The sequence below is a fragment of the Fragaria vesca genome, linkage group LG3 (genome assembly GCF_000184155.1).
Source record: "Fragaria vesca subsp. vesca linkage group LG3, FraVesHawaii_1.0, whole genome shotgun sequence".
Lineage (NCBI taxonomy): Eukaryota > Viridiplantae > Streptophyta > Magnoliopsida > Rosales > Rosaceae > Fragaria > Fragaria vesca.
Genome location: NC_020493.1, coordinates 13,459,241 through 13,474,742, shown reverse-complemented (window position 1 = coordinate 13,474,742; position 15,502 = coordinate 13,459,241). Strand labels below are relative to the sequence as shown.

Here is a 15,502-nt window from a genome sequence, read left to right as displayed (position 1 = left end):
AGAGAGAGAGAGAGAGAGAGAGAGAGAGAGAGAGAGAGAGAGAGAGAGAGAGAGGATCTGAAAGAGAGTGAGTGGGAGAAAGCAGTGACGAGAGATAGAAATTAAGGTAGTTTGGTAAGGAAAAAAACACAAAAAGATAAAAATTTTGTTAGTGTGAATATATATCTAAGAGCTTTAGGGTTGATGGGAATTTTAGAATATGTTTTTATTTGTGGGAAAAAAAATCTTCAAATTTAAAGCTAATAGACATTTTCCCTAGCAACAAACCCCCAGACTGACCAACTGAAGAGATGCAATAAAAGCTATCAAAAGAAAATTTAGACGCTAAAGTAGTAGCAGTTACTTCATCTAGGGATCGTCAAAAAGCCCGGCCAGCCCGGCCCTACTGTAATACCTGATACACAACGTTAGTAATAATAGTCGTGTCACACCCTGACCCAGAAATTGAGAATATATATATTTTTTTCCGGGTAAGGACGTGAATAGCCTCGATTTGTCAAAGATAAGAGAACCTTTGACAAATAGAAGCTATGTGAAAAAACTTAGAACCAGAGTGACTTGGTAAAGGAGAACTTTATTTCATAAGTATTATTCTTACAATAAACAGGAAAGTAGCCTTATTACACAAACTTGAATAAAAAACAGCAAGCTATAGATTCACTCCTCCTCCTAGACTTCATATTCTTTCTAGACATCAAGTCTTATCCCTCAAGTGTAACATCTGCACAAATTCATAAAGGGGTAAGCCAAAAAACTCAGTAGAACAAATCTCATCCATGTAATTTCAATATAAGTGTATGCACATAATTTTAGGTTTCAGTTGCTGGTACTCTTGTACTCTTCTTGGTCACCAGTATCTTCTTGCCATGAGATTATTTTATCAATATAACATTGAAAGGGCTTCTCTCCCTATATGTATACAAAGGCAGACAATTGCTGGTCCCTTTCAAGTAATAGTCTCAACCCCATAACTTCATTCATTTCTTATTCAACATAAGATCAAATAGTAATATGATGTTGACATAAGATCATATAATAATATGATGAAAAGCTAAACATAATAACCACCTTTAACAAACAACATGTACAAATCCAAAGCAAGATAACAAGATTATAAAACAAAGAGATTCCCCATAACTTCCCCTACCTCAAACTTGTTTTACCGAAGCTGAAACTTCAGTACTAGGTTCTTTCACTTGCTTCTGACCTCTACTAGTCTTTTTCTACTCTAAATTTTCTCTCTTGACTTTCATTCTAACTTCTGAACTTCTCTACTTGTTACTACTTCATGAGAAGACCTCTATTTATACTAGTGAATGTGCTTCACAAATATGTCTATAAAAATCAGCTGAAGTTTATCCTTATCTGCCAACAGAAATTTTGAACTTTGGAGACCAAGTTTTCAGCTGCTCATTCAGCAACTATATGCAAAACACAAGCCAAAGTGTGGTTGCACACTTTGGTATAGGGTAAGAAGTATAAAACACAAGCAAAAGTGTGGTTGCACACATTGGTATAGGGTAACTATATGCAAAACACAAGCAAATGTGTCGCTGCACACTTTGGCATAGGGTAAGAAATGTAAAACCCAAGCAAAAGTGTGCCTGCACACTTTAATATAGGGTAAAAAGTATAAAACATGTGTAACTTTCTCTTTTACTGATTTGTTGATATGTAAATGTTGCAAGTTTAATCAAAGATCCAAAGCAAGCTGAAGGAAGAAATAGAACACCTACAACTGGAACTTAGAGTTGCTGAAAGTCATACAAGCAAATCCAATTAGTTTCTACAGCCAATTGTAACCCAAAATGAAGTGATTGCTGTAGCTAGTTCCTATTATTTGTAAAACTGAATTATAGTGTATTAGGAATATGTAAAATATATGTGAATAGGGTACCATACAATTATGTATTTAACTTTCTTTTAACTAGATATAGTAAATACTTTGGTTTTAAACAAAGCTTTGTGAATGGAGATATCGTAAGTATGTATTTAACCTTCTTTTAAAAACAAACACAGTAGGCCTTGGCTTTTGAACAAATGATTGTGTAAGTTATGTAAAACATCTTCTTTGTAAAGAAAAATGGTTTGTGTTTTCAGAACTATTACTTACCTTCATATGTGTGTGTATATATATACACAAATATTTTTAGATAAATTATTTAAAAGTTCAGGATTTCACAAGTCGAGTGTCCACATTACTAAATAAAGAAATTGCTATCATTAATTTAGTCGATGGATATCAAAGGGACATTAATCAAAGCCTATCTCATGTAGTCAATATATGTATAGGCTTAAATAATTTATTGTTTTTCTGTTAGCATATATTGATACTGTATAAATAGTAGAATAAATAAATAAAATTAAAATAAATAAAATGAGAGAAAGGGACATAGATATTTTTGGAGAAAAAGAGAAGGGTCGAGAATCTGGAAGAAAGAGGAAGAGAGAAAGTAAAGGAAGGTTTAAGAGAGAGGGAGAACACCGACCTACTCGGTGATATATTGCTCACCGACCTACCGAGGAAGGGGAGTGGAGGATCCTCAATCTAGAAAGACCCGACGGCCTGAGTCGAGATACGCCTGGTATCTCCCAAGTTCTCTAGAGAACAAGTGAGGGGAGATCGCATCGACCTCCCAAAGCTCTCCCTAAATTCGCTGGTGTTCAACTTCGTAAGACGATGAATATCCGAACGACGTTTCTCAAGTGACATCGGGCTCTTTTGATCTTGCAACAAATAGTCGAATGGCAATCAATGGAAGACATTGGCCGTCGTCATTCAGTTCGTTATGTGAGAAATCGAGTTGAAGGAGATTAGAAATCGACAACTAGTCGGTCATGGCTATTGTTAGAGACGAAAAGGTAAACTTGACGTCACCTATGGTAACTAAATTTCAATTTTGAACAATGACTGTGATTATGGATTATGAGTACTGTTGGGCTAATGCTGGTGTTGAGTTTGACCATGTTTTGAAAAGGTGATTGATAATTATGAATTTTGTTTGCTATTCAAATTGTGCTGCAACTGTGATGGTGTTTGGGAATTAATTAATTTGTTTACTTAATTAATCAAGTTTAAGGTCAGGGTGTTACACCTACTCAAGTCTTATGGGCTCAGGCTAGGCTGGGCCGGGCTATTCAAAAAAATCAAAGCCCATGGGCCCGGGCCTTATGGGATTATTAGGGCCAAGCCGAGCTTTTTAGATGGGCCGAACCGGATATATTATATACATATATCTAATAAAATTTTATCAAATAAAACAAAAAAACTATAAAAAAAAAAAAGTTAGATTTATTAATGATTGAACTAAATGTAATAAAAAAATCAAAATAAATTATGACTTAATGCATTAATTAAGTTCACATATTTAACTATTGACTCTATAAAAAAAATTTATAAAACAATTAATAGGGCTTTGGAGAGGGTTTTTGGGCGGGCTTTTTAGGGCCGGGCCAGGCGGGCTTTGATGGGCATGTAATGAGTCGGGCCAAGGCTTTGAACCCTCCGCCCTAGCCCGGCCTCATGCCCTATGGGTCGGGTCGAGATGGGCTTTTCTATGGGCCGGGCTGGGCTTTGGCCCTTCAGGCCGACCGTCTACATGCTTTTACTACCGCGGACCAAATGATGACCCCTAAGCCAACGCATACACTGAACAATTTCGAGTAGAGCCTAGAGTATATACAGAACAAAACAACACAACAAAAAGACCCAGCACAGGAAGTCTTGAAAGTACAGGAAAAGTTCAGAACACTGGAAATTTGCAAGACAACAAGAATAAACAGCTTTCATTCTCTCCATTATTTTGGAGTTCCCTCTATACCCACACATGGTAGCTTTGTTTTGCTTTTGTTTTGGTGTTTTCTTTTGAGAGACAGATCTGTTTCTTAATTTCCAACATGTCTGCTTTTGCTTCCAGACTGGAAAACTCATGCTCACTTGATGAGGTTGAGAACGGGGTGTCTCTGCTCGGAGCTCTGCTAGCTGATGAGGTTCCAAACATTGGTGGAATTAAGGGTGCTCTACATACGCACTGCCTGGAAGGAAGTGGGAAACTACAAGATTAATTACCTCCACCACAATGTTTTCTCTATCAGAGTCCCACCAGAAAGTGTCTTGACTCTTCTTGAGGACTGCCCTTGGCACGTTGACAACATGAGATTCAATGTGGTACGTTGGCTCCCTAACCTCACTACTAGAGATGCTCACTTTCATAAAGTGTGGTACTGGGTCTAAATTTCTGGCTTGACTAGGGAAAAGATGAACCAAAAGAATGTTGAGATGATTGGTGCTGAGATTGAGACTGTTCTGGAGCTTGAAGACTCCTCGGTGGATTTAAAGTTGAGGGGTTTTCTTAGAGTCAAGGTCCTGATCGACTCTAGAAATCCTTTGCCCACCAGTTTCTGGTTGCCGCTGAACTCCTACACAAAAACTAGGGTGGAGTTCGCTTATGAGGGGCTGAGAGATTTTTGCTACAAGTGCAGTAGACTGGGTCATAACATGGCTGGCTGGAAAAATCTACACCTAGTTTGCCCAGAGGAAGTCGAAAGTGAAATCCAGTGGTATGGTCCGTGGATGAGGAAGGGTGTTTCTTCCAAGAAGCAACAGTCGTGGTTGGACAGGCCGGCGAGTGTAGTTTGACGGAAACCAAAAACCCGGTGGTCGTCAAACTCATCCCCATACAGCCACCCCAACAGTCACTCTTGATCACAGGGTCGAACTTAGAATGCAGCGAGTTTGAATGAGCCTTGTGTCAGGGAGTCTGAGATTGTGGTCCATGCTGGGGAACTTTCAAATTTGGCTTTGGCTTTTGTGAGCCCTAGAAGCTATGACCCCTCTCCTGTCACTGTTGATGCTCTGAACTTTGTACAAAGCCAGGTCTCTAGCCTGCGTTGTTTCTGTGAATAGGGTTCAAATTTTGATGCCACCCTCGTGACCTCTTCCAACCCCAGGCTTCGGGCTTGGTTTTCATCTATGAATTCCAGCTATGCCTTGTCTGAGTCTTTTCCTAGCCCTAATTGGTTAAAGATTGCCATCATCTCGGCGAAAACCAATGAAGAGTGGGCCCTAAAGTGCTCTATCATATCCTCAAGGCCCATTTCGCACTCTCAGTCTCAAGATTGCCATCCCAGGCCCAGCCTTGCTTTACCCTGCTCACATTTTATCAATTTAGGCCTTTCCCGACTTGGGCCCTTGTCTTCTAAGCCCATTCTCACCCTCTCCCCTATCAACACAAACCCTCTTTCACTTAACCCCGATTCACTTAACCATATTCCAATCATTGGTGAACTTCCCTTGCCGCAAATCCATAACCCCAAACTTGTTTCCCCATCTTCTTCTGTGCTCTCACCTCCACCCTCTATCCAATCCAACCATGTCCAAAATCCAGGTCTTGATGTGTCGGGGTCCAAAACAAAGCTTTTATCGTCTCTGGAGGCTTCGTATCCGATTTCTTCATCTAGGCTTTCTTGAAAAAGGGGAAGACCCAGCTCTCGTGGAAGTGCTTCTATTGGTGGAAGGGTACATGGATCTTTACCTGGGGTTAGAAGAGAAGTTTATAGGCAGCGGAAGAAGCCTGGGTTTAGGACTGAGGCGGGTTTGATCAACAGTGATTAGAATCTTCATGAGGTCCAATTGCAGAGGGGAGCAATGTTTTGTCTGATGTGGTTGTTGAGCTGGAGGAGCAATCCTCTCTCCAGGGCGGTGGTGGCTGTCCTACAGCCATAAGGAGTCAATGAGTCAAATCCTTTCCTGGAACTGTCATGGTCTAGGACGAGCCTTGACAGTCCAGAAACTTGGACAGCTCATTCGCTCTCATTCGCCGTCCGTGGTTTTTCTCTATGAAACTAAACAATCGAATTTCAGGGTTAATAGATTGTGGGGCCAGTTTAAATTCTACAAGGGGGAGACTGTGTTGCCGTCTCGAATTTATGTTGGTGGTTTAGCTATTTAGTGGCGCCCTGAAGTTGATGTTGAGATTATTTTCAGGAGTCAGAATTTGATTGATACTGTGATTAAGTTCTCTTCAGTCGATGCTCCTACTCGGGTCACTTTCTTCTATGGCCCTCCTTACAATGAAGACAAGCTTCCTTTATGGTCCTCAATTGAGAATCTTGCTTTTTCTAATCCTAGTGCTTGGGTCTGGATTGGGGATTTTAATGAAATTGTTTCCATGGATGAGAAGGAGGGAGGTGTTTCCTGGAGTTGGAGTAGAACTCGTTTTTTGAAGAATTTTATGGACAACAATAGTTTACTTGATCTCCATTTCACAGGTCCTCGCCTCACATGGGAAAACAGGCGAGAAGATGTCAATGAGATTATCAGGGAGCGTTTGGACCGAGCAATTGAGAATGCTGAATGGCTTCATGATTGGCCGAAGTCTTTTGTCAAACATAAACCGAGAATTGGGTCACATCATTGCCCTATGATTCTATACTTCCAGGCAAAAGTAGAGAGATTTAAAAAGCCTTTCAGCTTTGAGGCCAGTTGGGTGAAGGATCCGGATTATGATGAAGTAGCGGCTGCTTGTTGGAAGTCGGAGTGCTCTGATCCTTTTTGGAGATGGAGTGAGAATCTGGAATCTTGCAAATTTGATTTAGCTAGGTGGAGCAAGGTCAAGTTTCCAAATAACAAGCTTCGTGTTGAGAGTCTCCAAAATGACCTTCTATCTTTACAAGAGGGTTCGGTCTTGTGTGACTCGAAGGAAAAGGAGCAGGCTTTGCTTCAGGAGATAAACCACACCTAGAACCTTGAGGAATCTTTTTAGAAGCAGAGATCCAGGATAAATTGGCTGCTAGAGGGTGATCATAATTCAAAGTTTTTCACTTGTCTACAATTTTCAGGAGGCAGATGAATAGAATTAGCAGCCTGTGCTTGGGTGCTAATATTTGGATCAGTGGTGACTTAGAGGTCAGAAATGCCTTCACCAAGTTTTTTGGTGATTTATACACAACTTCTGGCTCTAGGTGTTGGGGAAATGCTCTAGATAATGTTCATTCCTCTGTATTTGATGAACAAAATTTGGATCTCTCTTGACCTTTTTCGGCTTATGAGGTTCAAAAAGCTGTTACTCAATTGGGGACTTTCAAGGCTCCGGGACCAGATTCCTTTCCAAGTTTCTTTTACTCGAAATATTGGGAAATTGTGTGTGATAATGTCAACTCTGCTGTTAATTGTTTTTACAGGGGTGAGTTCTTAGTGAATAACATCCGCAAGACAAATATTGTCTTAATCCCCAAGGTTCCTCATTCGGAGAGTGTCTCTCAATTCAAGCCTATCAACTTATGTAATAGCTCCATCAAGATCATTTCCAAGTTGCTAGTGAACAGACTTAAGCCACTTCTCCCTCATCTAATCTTTGAACGCCAGAATGCGTTCGTGCCAAGGTGCCAAATCCAGGACAACCTAATTCTTGCTCATGAAGCCTACCATTATTTGAAGTTGAAGAAGTCCAAGGTTGATCATAAGTTTGCTTTAAAGTTGGATATGAACAAAGCTTGTGACAGGGTAGAATGGAACTTTCTTGAGGCTGCTTTGTTGAAATTTGGTTTCTGTTCCGACTAGGTTCGCCTGGTTATGAAAGTGGTCTCTTCTGTGTCTTTCTCAATTCTAATTAATGGGAAGCAGGGCCAATCCTTCACTCCCACGAGGGGACTCATGCAAGGGGACTCATGCAAGGAGACCCTTTCTCTCCCTACCTTTTCCTTATTGTAGGGGAAGTCCTTTCCAAATCCATCATTGCAGCCACTTGCTCCAATCATCTTCAACAAATCAAATTGAGTACGGGATGTCCTGGTCTTTCTCATCTCCTATTCGCAGATGATTCTCTGTTCTTCCTTAAAGCCACCCCAGCAAACTGCAACTCTCTTAAAGTCATTCTTGACTCCTACTGCACAGCTTCAGGGCAATCAATCAATCTTGGAAAATCCTCTATTTTCGTCTCAGTTTTCACTCCTTTGCAGCTTAAGGAATCAATAGCTTCCACACTTAACATCCCTATTTCAGATAAGCCAGGTATTTATCTTGGTCTCCCTACTCATTGGGGAAACTCAAAGAAGAGTGCTTCGGCCTACATCCGTGAAAGAATTAAGCAGAAATTGGAGGGTTGGAAAGCTAATGTTCTCTCACAAGCTGGAAGGGAGGTGCTCATCAAAGCGGTGGCTATGGCAATCCCAGCCTACCCTATGTCCATTTTTCTTTTACCAGTTACTTTGTGCAAAGCTTTTAATTCTGACATCTCAATTTTCTGGTGGGGTTTCTCGGACTCAAAGGACAAGCTTCATTGGAAGGCTTGGGACCCGTTGTGCACAAGCAAGTTAGAGGGTGGCATTGGCTTTAAAGATCTTCACACTTACAACAAGGCTTTGTTGACTAAACAGTGATGGAGACTGATCAACAGACCGAATTCTCTATGGGGTAAAGTCATGAAAGCAAGATACTTCCCAAACTCCAATTTCTTGAAAGCAAAGAAAGGTTCTCGGCCTTCTTGGGTATGGAACAGCCTTTTAGCAGGTCGTGAGACGATAAGTGAGCATGCTCTGTGGCAGATTAATAGTGAAAAAAATGTGGATGTTTGGACCGATAGATGGGTTCCGAATTCTAATTGGGGACTGATCAAACCTATTATTACCTCTAATCGCTTCACTGCCTTGGCTGTGGCTGATGTAATTAATGAGGATAGAAATTGGAATATTTCTCACATTGAGCCATTTTTGGAGGAAAATGATATCACAACAATCAAGGCTATTCCAATTGGAAATGCAGCTGATGATGATGCATTGGTGTGGCCTTATACAAAGTCGGGAAACTATTCTGTAAAAAGTGGCTATCATAAGCTTTTCGAATTCCAGAAGAAGCCGCATGTAAGTAAGCCTTCCTCTTCCCACTCTTTTGATGTCAGAATATGGAAATTGATTTGGAAGCCAAGTTTGGCTCCCAAGATAACTAACTTCATGTGGAGAGCGTTGTCAAATGCCCTGCCTTCCATGTGGTGTCTCTTCCGAAGGAAAATTGTGAAAACTCCAATTTGTGCTATATGTGGTGATCATCCAGAGATGATTGAGTATTGCTTGTTTCATTGTCCCTAAACTTTAACTGTGTGGTTCGGGTGCTCCCTAGGCTACACTCCTGACAGGGGAAGGATTTCTCATCTTGAGGAGTGGTTGTTGGAAATTCATAAGAATGTTGGTATGTTTTCTTGTGAAAGAGAGGATGTGCTTAATCTTGTCTGTTTGCATTTGTGGGAGATTTAGAAGTATAGGTGTTCAGTGGTTATGAGAAATAGTACTCCAAACCCTAGTCTTGTGATTGAAAATATTCAAAGAGGTATTTTGAACTGGGAAGAAGCTAGGATGTCTTTGTTTCAATCCTCTCAGTCTATTTGAAGACCCATTTCTTTGTGGGTTCCCCCTCTTGTAAATGTGGTGAAAATCAATTTTGACGATGCCTGGAAGGAGTCAAACCACAACAATACATGGCTCGGGAGTTATTATTCACAGTCATATGGGTGTGTCTATTGCAGGGGCTAGCCTCTTTCGGTCTCACAATTCGGCTGTAGAAGCTGAGGCTGAGGCGCTTCTTTGTGGTGTCAAAATGGCGGTGGTTCTGAAATTGGAGCATATTATTGTCGAAGGAGATTGTTAGGAGGTGATCAAGGCTCTAAATGAATCTTTAGCTTCTCCTTGTTGGAGAATCTCCCCTATCCTAAAGAAGGTTGCTCACTTGGTGCCACTTTTCAGAAGGATTCATTGGAACTGGGTTCCATGAGAAGCTAACTTCCTTGCAAATGCAGCGGCTAAGCTTGCCATCCAGAGTTTGTGCTCTCAGGAATGGGCCAGCAGGCCTCTAAACTCTCTGATCAATGTTTTAAGGAGTGATGGATTGCCTGGTCCTCCTCAATCTGGCTTTGGAGCTAGCTGTGCGAGCTAGCTAACTATTAGTGTTTCAAGTTTTCTGGCGGCTTTTCTTTCTTTCTTTTTTGTTTGTTTGTTCTGTTTCTGTTCTCTTTGTTTTGCTTTCAATTGTACTGTGTTGTCTTCTGACTTTGATTTAATGCGTTGATCTCTATTGACCAAAAAAAAAAAACAAGAATAAACAGATGACAGAAAACTTGAGAATTAAGGGGCGCAGTGGCAGACAACGAATCAAGAAGTCCAACGGTGTCGAAGCGCCAAAGTCGTGTTGTTGCAGAAGAAGAGGGCAAGTTAAGGATTAAGTTTACGAACAGAGAAGACAGCAAAAGTTGGGGGTTAACGATCCAATTGGGGGAAGTCGTGGGGCAAAATTGGGATTAATCAGTTTGGGTGAACACGAGGGTAATGAATCTGGGCACGATTTAGGAATTAGGATCAAGGATTAGATGAATTGAGATATAGTTTCAGATTTGGGAGTGGAAAGGATTCACGTATCACACTTACAATTCCATTGATGTTTATGAATTCAACAGACAATACAATCAACTCTTCTATTCAAACGTACAGTTGTTTCAAGGGCCAGCAAGCATGAACCTGTTGTCTTTGAAACTCACAGGACTTTGGAGACATGACTTTATATCAAGTTTACTCAAGCACGACATTACCAAAAAAAGTTTACACAGGCACGGGTTCGACGAATAGAGAGACAAGACAACTCTTGAGTACAGTTTTAGAATGAGTGAACACATCTTCATTTTTGTAGATAACTTCGCCAGAACGAGCAAGATTTAGAATAAACCATCGTAGGGTCTTCGGGATACTCGTGTTGGCCTGGAGCCACTCTTCGTTTATATCTTTCCAGGCGTCATTGACTTGCTTCATTAGCTCAGTTTTCGCTTTTTCCTCTGTGACACCATATTGGTTCATGTAGCATTCCACTGATGAAGCAATATGTTCTCTTTTTTGCTCAAACTACATACATTTACAATCACAAGGCTACGGTTATAAGATCCAAAGATCGATTGAGGACAGTAGTAGTCTGAATACTGATGCAAATATGAGGATGTACCTTGTGGCCGACTATATCATTCAAGAGTCTGCCGACTACTGATGTAGCCTTTACAATCTTAGGGTCATCGAACACCCAATCCATGGAGTCTTCTGTCACAATAGCTCCCAGTCCAAGAAACACTGTGGTTGAGAACGCGAAGAAGGACGTATTAAGTTCTACTTCCATATATTCATCCATCGTTGGTGTGTAATTTTGTTTGAACCATTTGGCTTCCTGGAAGTAAGCTCTAACTTGAACTTTAAACTGAGAGCATAAAACAAATCAATTATATCTAGTCTCTTTGATAATTACAAAACGAACAAGATATATTAGGATTAGTAGTACGTCTTACTGCTTCTCTACCGTAGCGGATGCGATACAAGTTTCCCTTCATTGCAAGCTTTTCTTCAATGTCAGTATACACATTCAGCAGCGCCTCATAACAAACTCTCATATAACCTGGCAGCTGATCGGCAGCGGAGATGTTCCACCTTATCAAATTTAGTTAAACTGTGTCAAGTGATGATCTTACATGATAAACGATTAATTACATGTAATAGGAATTAAAAAAATAGTTTGTCAAATTTAATTTAAACCTCTCGACAGCTTCGGTAAAAAGCTCTAGTTCTTCGTACGTGCCATAAACATCATAAATGTCATCAACGATTGTTATTATAGCAACAAATTTACACAACATCATCCTAGCAAGGTGATACTCAGGTTCAAAGTAGACTGCCAAAGCCCAAAAGTAAGACTCAACCATCCTGTCTCTAGCAAAAGGTAGTTTGTTCACAAAATCCAAGTCCTTCCACCACCTGAAACAATTCTCAAAAACAAAAAAGTTACTCGTAGAACTAACCACTTAGCATGTTTATAGTATTACTGATATATATCTAACTGATAATAATTTGTGGATTAACCTTGCAATATCACTTAGTTCATTCTGATGGACATTCTGGACTAGGTTGAAATCCAACTTTGCAAGAGATAGCAGAGCTTTATTGTGTGAATCCATTTCCCCATAGATAGACAGATAATGAACTGCTTCAATCCTTGGTAGGCCTTTCCAATAGGGCTGATACAAGGCATGCTTTACTTGTTTCAAAAGTAAGGAGCTTAAGCTGTGCATTGCAGACTCGAGATGAGTGGTGGCGAATGTTAGTGCCTCTTCCAATATGTCTTCTCCATGCATCATAAGGTGTGTGGCTTCATACAAGCTTAGTAGTCCTACTACATCATTGACAAGTGACTCCTTGAATTTTCCTTCACCGTTTTTGAATTTGCTGAATATTTCTGCGCTTCACAAACGTCACATGATTAGAGGAAACTCTTCTAAAACAATTGATAGATATATATATAATTGAAATTTATTTAGTCCTTGTGGTTTGAAGTCGACATCTGTTTAGTCCTTGTGGTTTTATTTTAATCTGAATAGTCCTTAAAGTCAGGATTTTTTATCCAAATAGTCCTTATGGTTTTATTTTAATCTGAATAGTCTTTAAAGTCATGATTTTTCATCCAAATAGTCTTTATGGTTTTATTTTAATCTGAATAATCCTTAAAGTCATGATTTTTCATCCAAATAGTCTTTCTGACAATTTTCTCAGTTAAATGCCATAAGGACTATTTGGATGAGAAATCATGACTTTAAGGACTATTCAGATTAAAATAAAACCATAAGGACTATTTGGATGAAAAATCATGACTTTAAAGACTATTCAGATTAAAATAAAACCATAAGGACTATTTGGATAAAAAATCCTGACTTTAAGGACTACGCAGATTAAAATAAAACCATAAGGATTAAACAGATGTCGACTTCAAACCACAAGGACTATGCAATATTTTACCCTATACAATGACACAAAGTTAGAAATAGCTAGCGTACCGCATGATATGTTATAACCTTGTTGTCTAACCAAACGAAAGACAAGACTTGTGAAGTAAAGCTCTTTATCATACAGGTCATTAGCATGATAAACGTTATCATAAACCTTCTGCAAAATTTCATCAGTCTCTTCTTCAAAATGGCGGGACACTCCTAAGCGCGTAATGTCATCAATCAATTCCAATTTTTGTGAAATCTTTTTAACTGGAGACATTAGCATCGTCCTCACTTCTTCCTTCAATTCTTGGACCTGCTGCTCAGTTTTAGTATCATTTTCCTGCATATGCAAACAAATAGAATTGCAAATTGTAATTAAGTCATACATTAATTCAAAACTAAAATAATATCTTAAACATATGTGGCAAAAAATAATGATATATATACTAGTTACTTCTTACGCACCAGAGAAGCGTGTGATAGAAAAAGATCGCCCCAAACACCATCAGAAAAGTTGGCTGAACCTCGGACTTCAGCAGTGACGTCTTTTGAGGTTTGAGCTTGGGAAGACATATTTAACATGAAATTTAGAAAACTTCAAGCCAAATTTTTTTTTTCCGAGTCTGAAACTCAAGAAAAATACTTGAATGTTTATTGTTTAAGAATTTAAAGCGCTTGTGTAAATATAAAAGGCTAGCTTAACTTGAAGAGCTTGTGATGCTGTTGCTACTTATATATAGATCAGCATTATTGGCCACCCATGTGAATTTCGTTTTCCACAACAAAAACAAACAGAGAGAGAGAGAGAGTTGGTCCGTAGGGAAAACGTGGTAGTATTTCATGCAATGATTTTAATTTAGTCAAACTGAAATTAATTGATTGCCATCGTGGGGTTCTTTGAGATGGCTAATTACCCAGCCACGTACCACCATCACGGCCACAAATTCTGAGAAGAGACAGCCTCACGCTGTGGAACTTAGATTTGCTGGCGCGCGGCTGCTTCTTCTTCTTCTTCTTTTTTCCTTGTTTAGGGTTGTTTCCTTGAGATTCCATTAATGATTATGAACACTCGACATGGGGTACAATATTTTCAACATGCATACATGTATTGTATTTGTTCATCTACAGAGAATAAATATATGGGACAATGCCCACTAGCCTTAATTTTAAAAATTTTATTCCCACTAACAAAATCAGATTTTAAAATTCCCAAGAGCCAATTTAAACAGCAGAAAAACAAATATACCCTTAATGAATTAAATAAACTACAATAGACCATTATAAGAGTCTATTATAAAATAAAGTTTCTATGACTGGATTTTCACGACCAATGACGTTGACCGGACTCCGACGACGGTTGACCGGGCTCCGGCGACCGTTGACCGGCTCCGACGAAAGCTAGGGGATCTATTGGGGGCAGTAGGAGGGTCTACTGGGGCAGTATGAGGGTCTACTAGGGCAGTAGGGGGTTTACTAGGGGAAGTAGGAGGTCTGCCCAGGGTACTGGGGCAGTATGAGGGTCTACTGGGGCAGTAGGAGGATCTAATAGGGCAGTATGAGGGTCTATTGAGGCAGTAGGGGATCTACTGGGGGCAGTAGGAGGTCTGTCTAAGGGTCTACTATGGGCAGTAGGAGGGTCTACTAGGGTCAGTAGGGGGGGTCTACTGGGGGCAGTAGGAGGGTCTACTGGGGGCTATAGGAGATCTGTCTGGTGGTCTACTGGGGGCAGTAAGGGGTATACTAGAGGCAGTAGGGGCAGACGACATGCGTTTTCTCCACCGCAAACCCCTCACCAACAACAACAACCAAACCAATATATATTGCTCTGCTGCATTCAACACAAAACAACCGATATATGCTCTGCAAACAAAAAACTCCATCAACATTAGCATTGAATATTATAAGACCATACTTTATCTCCAGAAATACTGTTACTTTGTTGAGTATCATGAATTAATGGGTTCTCTATAACAAAAGCAAAGAATTAAGTGAGAGATGGCGATGCCATTAATCAAGGTATATATCAATAAACCTATTGGGCCTCATGACCATGTACATAGCAATCGAGTATTGCTTCCTAGCTGAGCTTTATCGGGGCAGTAAGGGGTCTAACGTCCATAGCATTGTTCTCAGCAATATTCCCAGAAATCTCCATTTGCAAAATCCTAGCCTCAGTACTCTTTGTTGGCCTAGGATCATTGCTCATAATAACAAATATTAAAATTTCCTTAATTTGATTAAGAGGAGGGGCCAATCACGATAATGTTCAATAGAGAATGATATGGTAGAAACACATACTTGGGTCTAGAAATTTGCCAATTTCAAATCAAGTTTGTAAGCAGGGAAAGAGGAACTCCGACCTTGAATAGCACCACCCATGGAATTGCATGGGTTTACATCAAATCCATGCTCACATTTGTTCCGTGTAAGCTTGATACAAATGCATAGCACCCGTAGCAGCAATCCATAGATTCAAATCACTCTTCAATTGATAGCAATTAGACGAAAAACTCGAACTCGAACTCGAATCCAACCACCGAACGCCGGATTGGGCCTCGCTGAGCGTCGACGGCTTCGCCAACGACGATTTCAGCGCCGACTGGGGCTTCACCAACCTCTTCTTTGCCGTCAACGACGACCTCCTCTCTTTGGTCAGATCTTTGCAGCGAGGGGAGAGAGAGAGAGAGAGAGAGAGAGAGAGAGAGAGAGAGAGATAT

The 15,502-nt window shown here is 40.1% G+C and overlaps 2 protein-coding genes across 2 annotated transcripts; one reads left to right on the top strand and one right to left on the bottom strand.

Annotated features, from left to right (window-relative positions):
* The first annotated feature begins 8,421 nt into the window (after positions 1–8,421).
* LOC101312040 (putative ribonuclease H protein At1g65750-like) lies at positions 8,422–9,640 on the top strand. Its single transcript, XM_004295738.1, has 3 exons — positions 8,422–8,863; positions 9,116–9,184; positions 9,519–9,640. Exons 1-3 carry the CDS (start codon positions 8,422–8,424, stop codon positions 9,638–9,640), a joined length of 633 nt encoding a protein of 210 aa, XP_004295786.1.
* A 741-nt stretch (positions 9,641–10,381) lies between these two features.
* LOC101314066 ((-)-germacrene D synthase-like) lies at positions 10,382–13,358 on the bottom strand. The gene is made up of 7 exons (XM_004294269.1): positions 13,251–13,358; positions 12,849–13,125; positions 11,881–12,253; positions 11,557–11,775; positions 11,313–11,451; positions 10,979–11,224; positions 10,382–10,881 (listed from the first exon to the last, which is right to left on the bottom strand). The coding sequence occupies exons 1-7, from the start codon at positions 13,356–13,358 to the stop codon at positions 10,585–10,587; spliced, it is 1,659 nt and encodes a 552-aa protein (XP_004294317.1). The 3' UTR covers positions 10,382–10,584.
* Positions 13,359–15,502: the final 2,144 nt, after the last annotated feature.

Coding starts and splice junctions, on each gene's coding strand:
- LOC101312040 (XM_004295738.1), top strand. CDS start 8,422: ATGAAAGCAAGATACTTCCCAAACTCCAATTTCTTGAAAGCAAAGAAA. Junction 8,864..9,115: donor CCAGAAGAAGCCGCATGTAA/GTAAGCCTTCCT, acceptor GGTGCTCCCTAG/GCTACACTCCTGACAGGGGA. Junction 9,185..9,518: donor GGAAATTCATAAGAATGTTG/GTATGTTTTCTT, acceptor TGTCTATTGCAG/GGGCTAGCCTCTTTCGGTCT.
- LOC101314066 (XM_004294269.1), bottom strand. CDS start 13,358: ATGTCTTCCCAAGCTCAAACCTCAAAAGACGTCACTGCTGAAGTCCGA. Junction 11,776..11,880: donor GAACTAAGTGATATTGCAAG/GTTAATCCACAA, acceptor GAATTGTTTCAG/GTGGTGGAAGGACTTGGATT. Junction 11,225..11,312: donor TCCGCTACGGTAGAGAAGCA/GTAAGACGTACT, acceptor TTATGCTCTCAG/TTTAAAGTTCAAGTTAGAGC.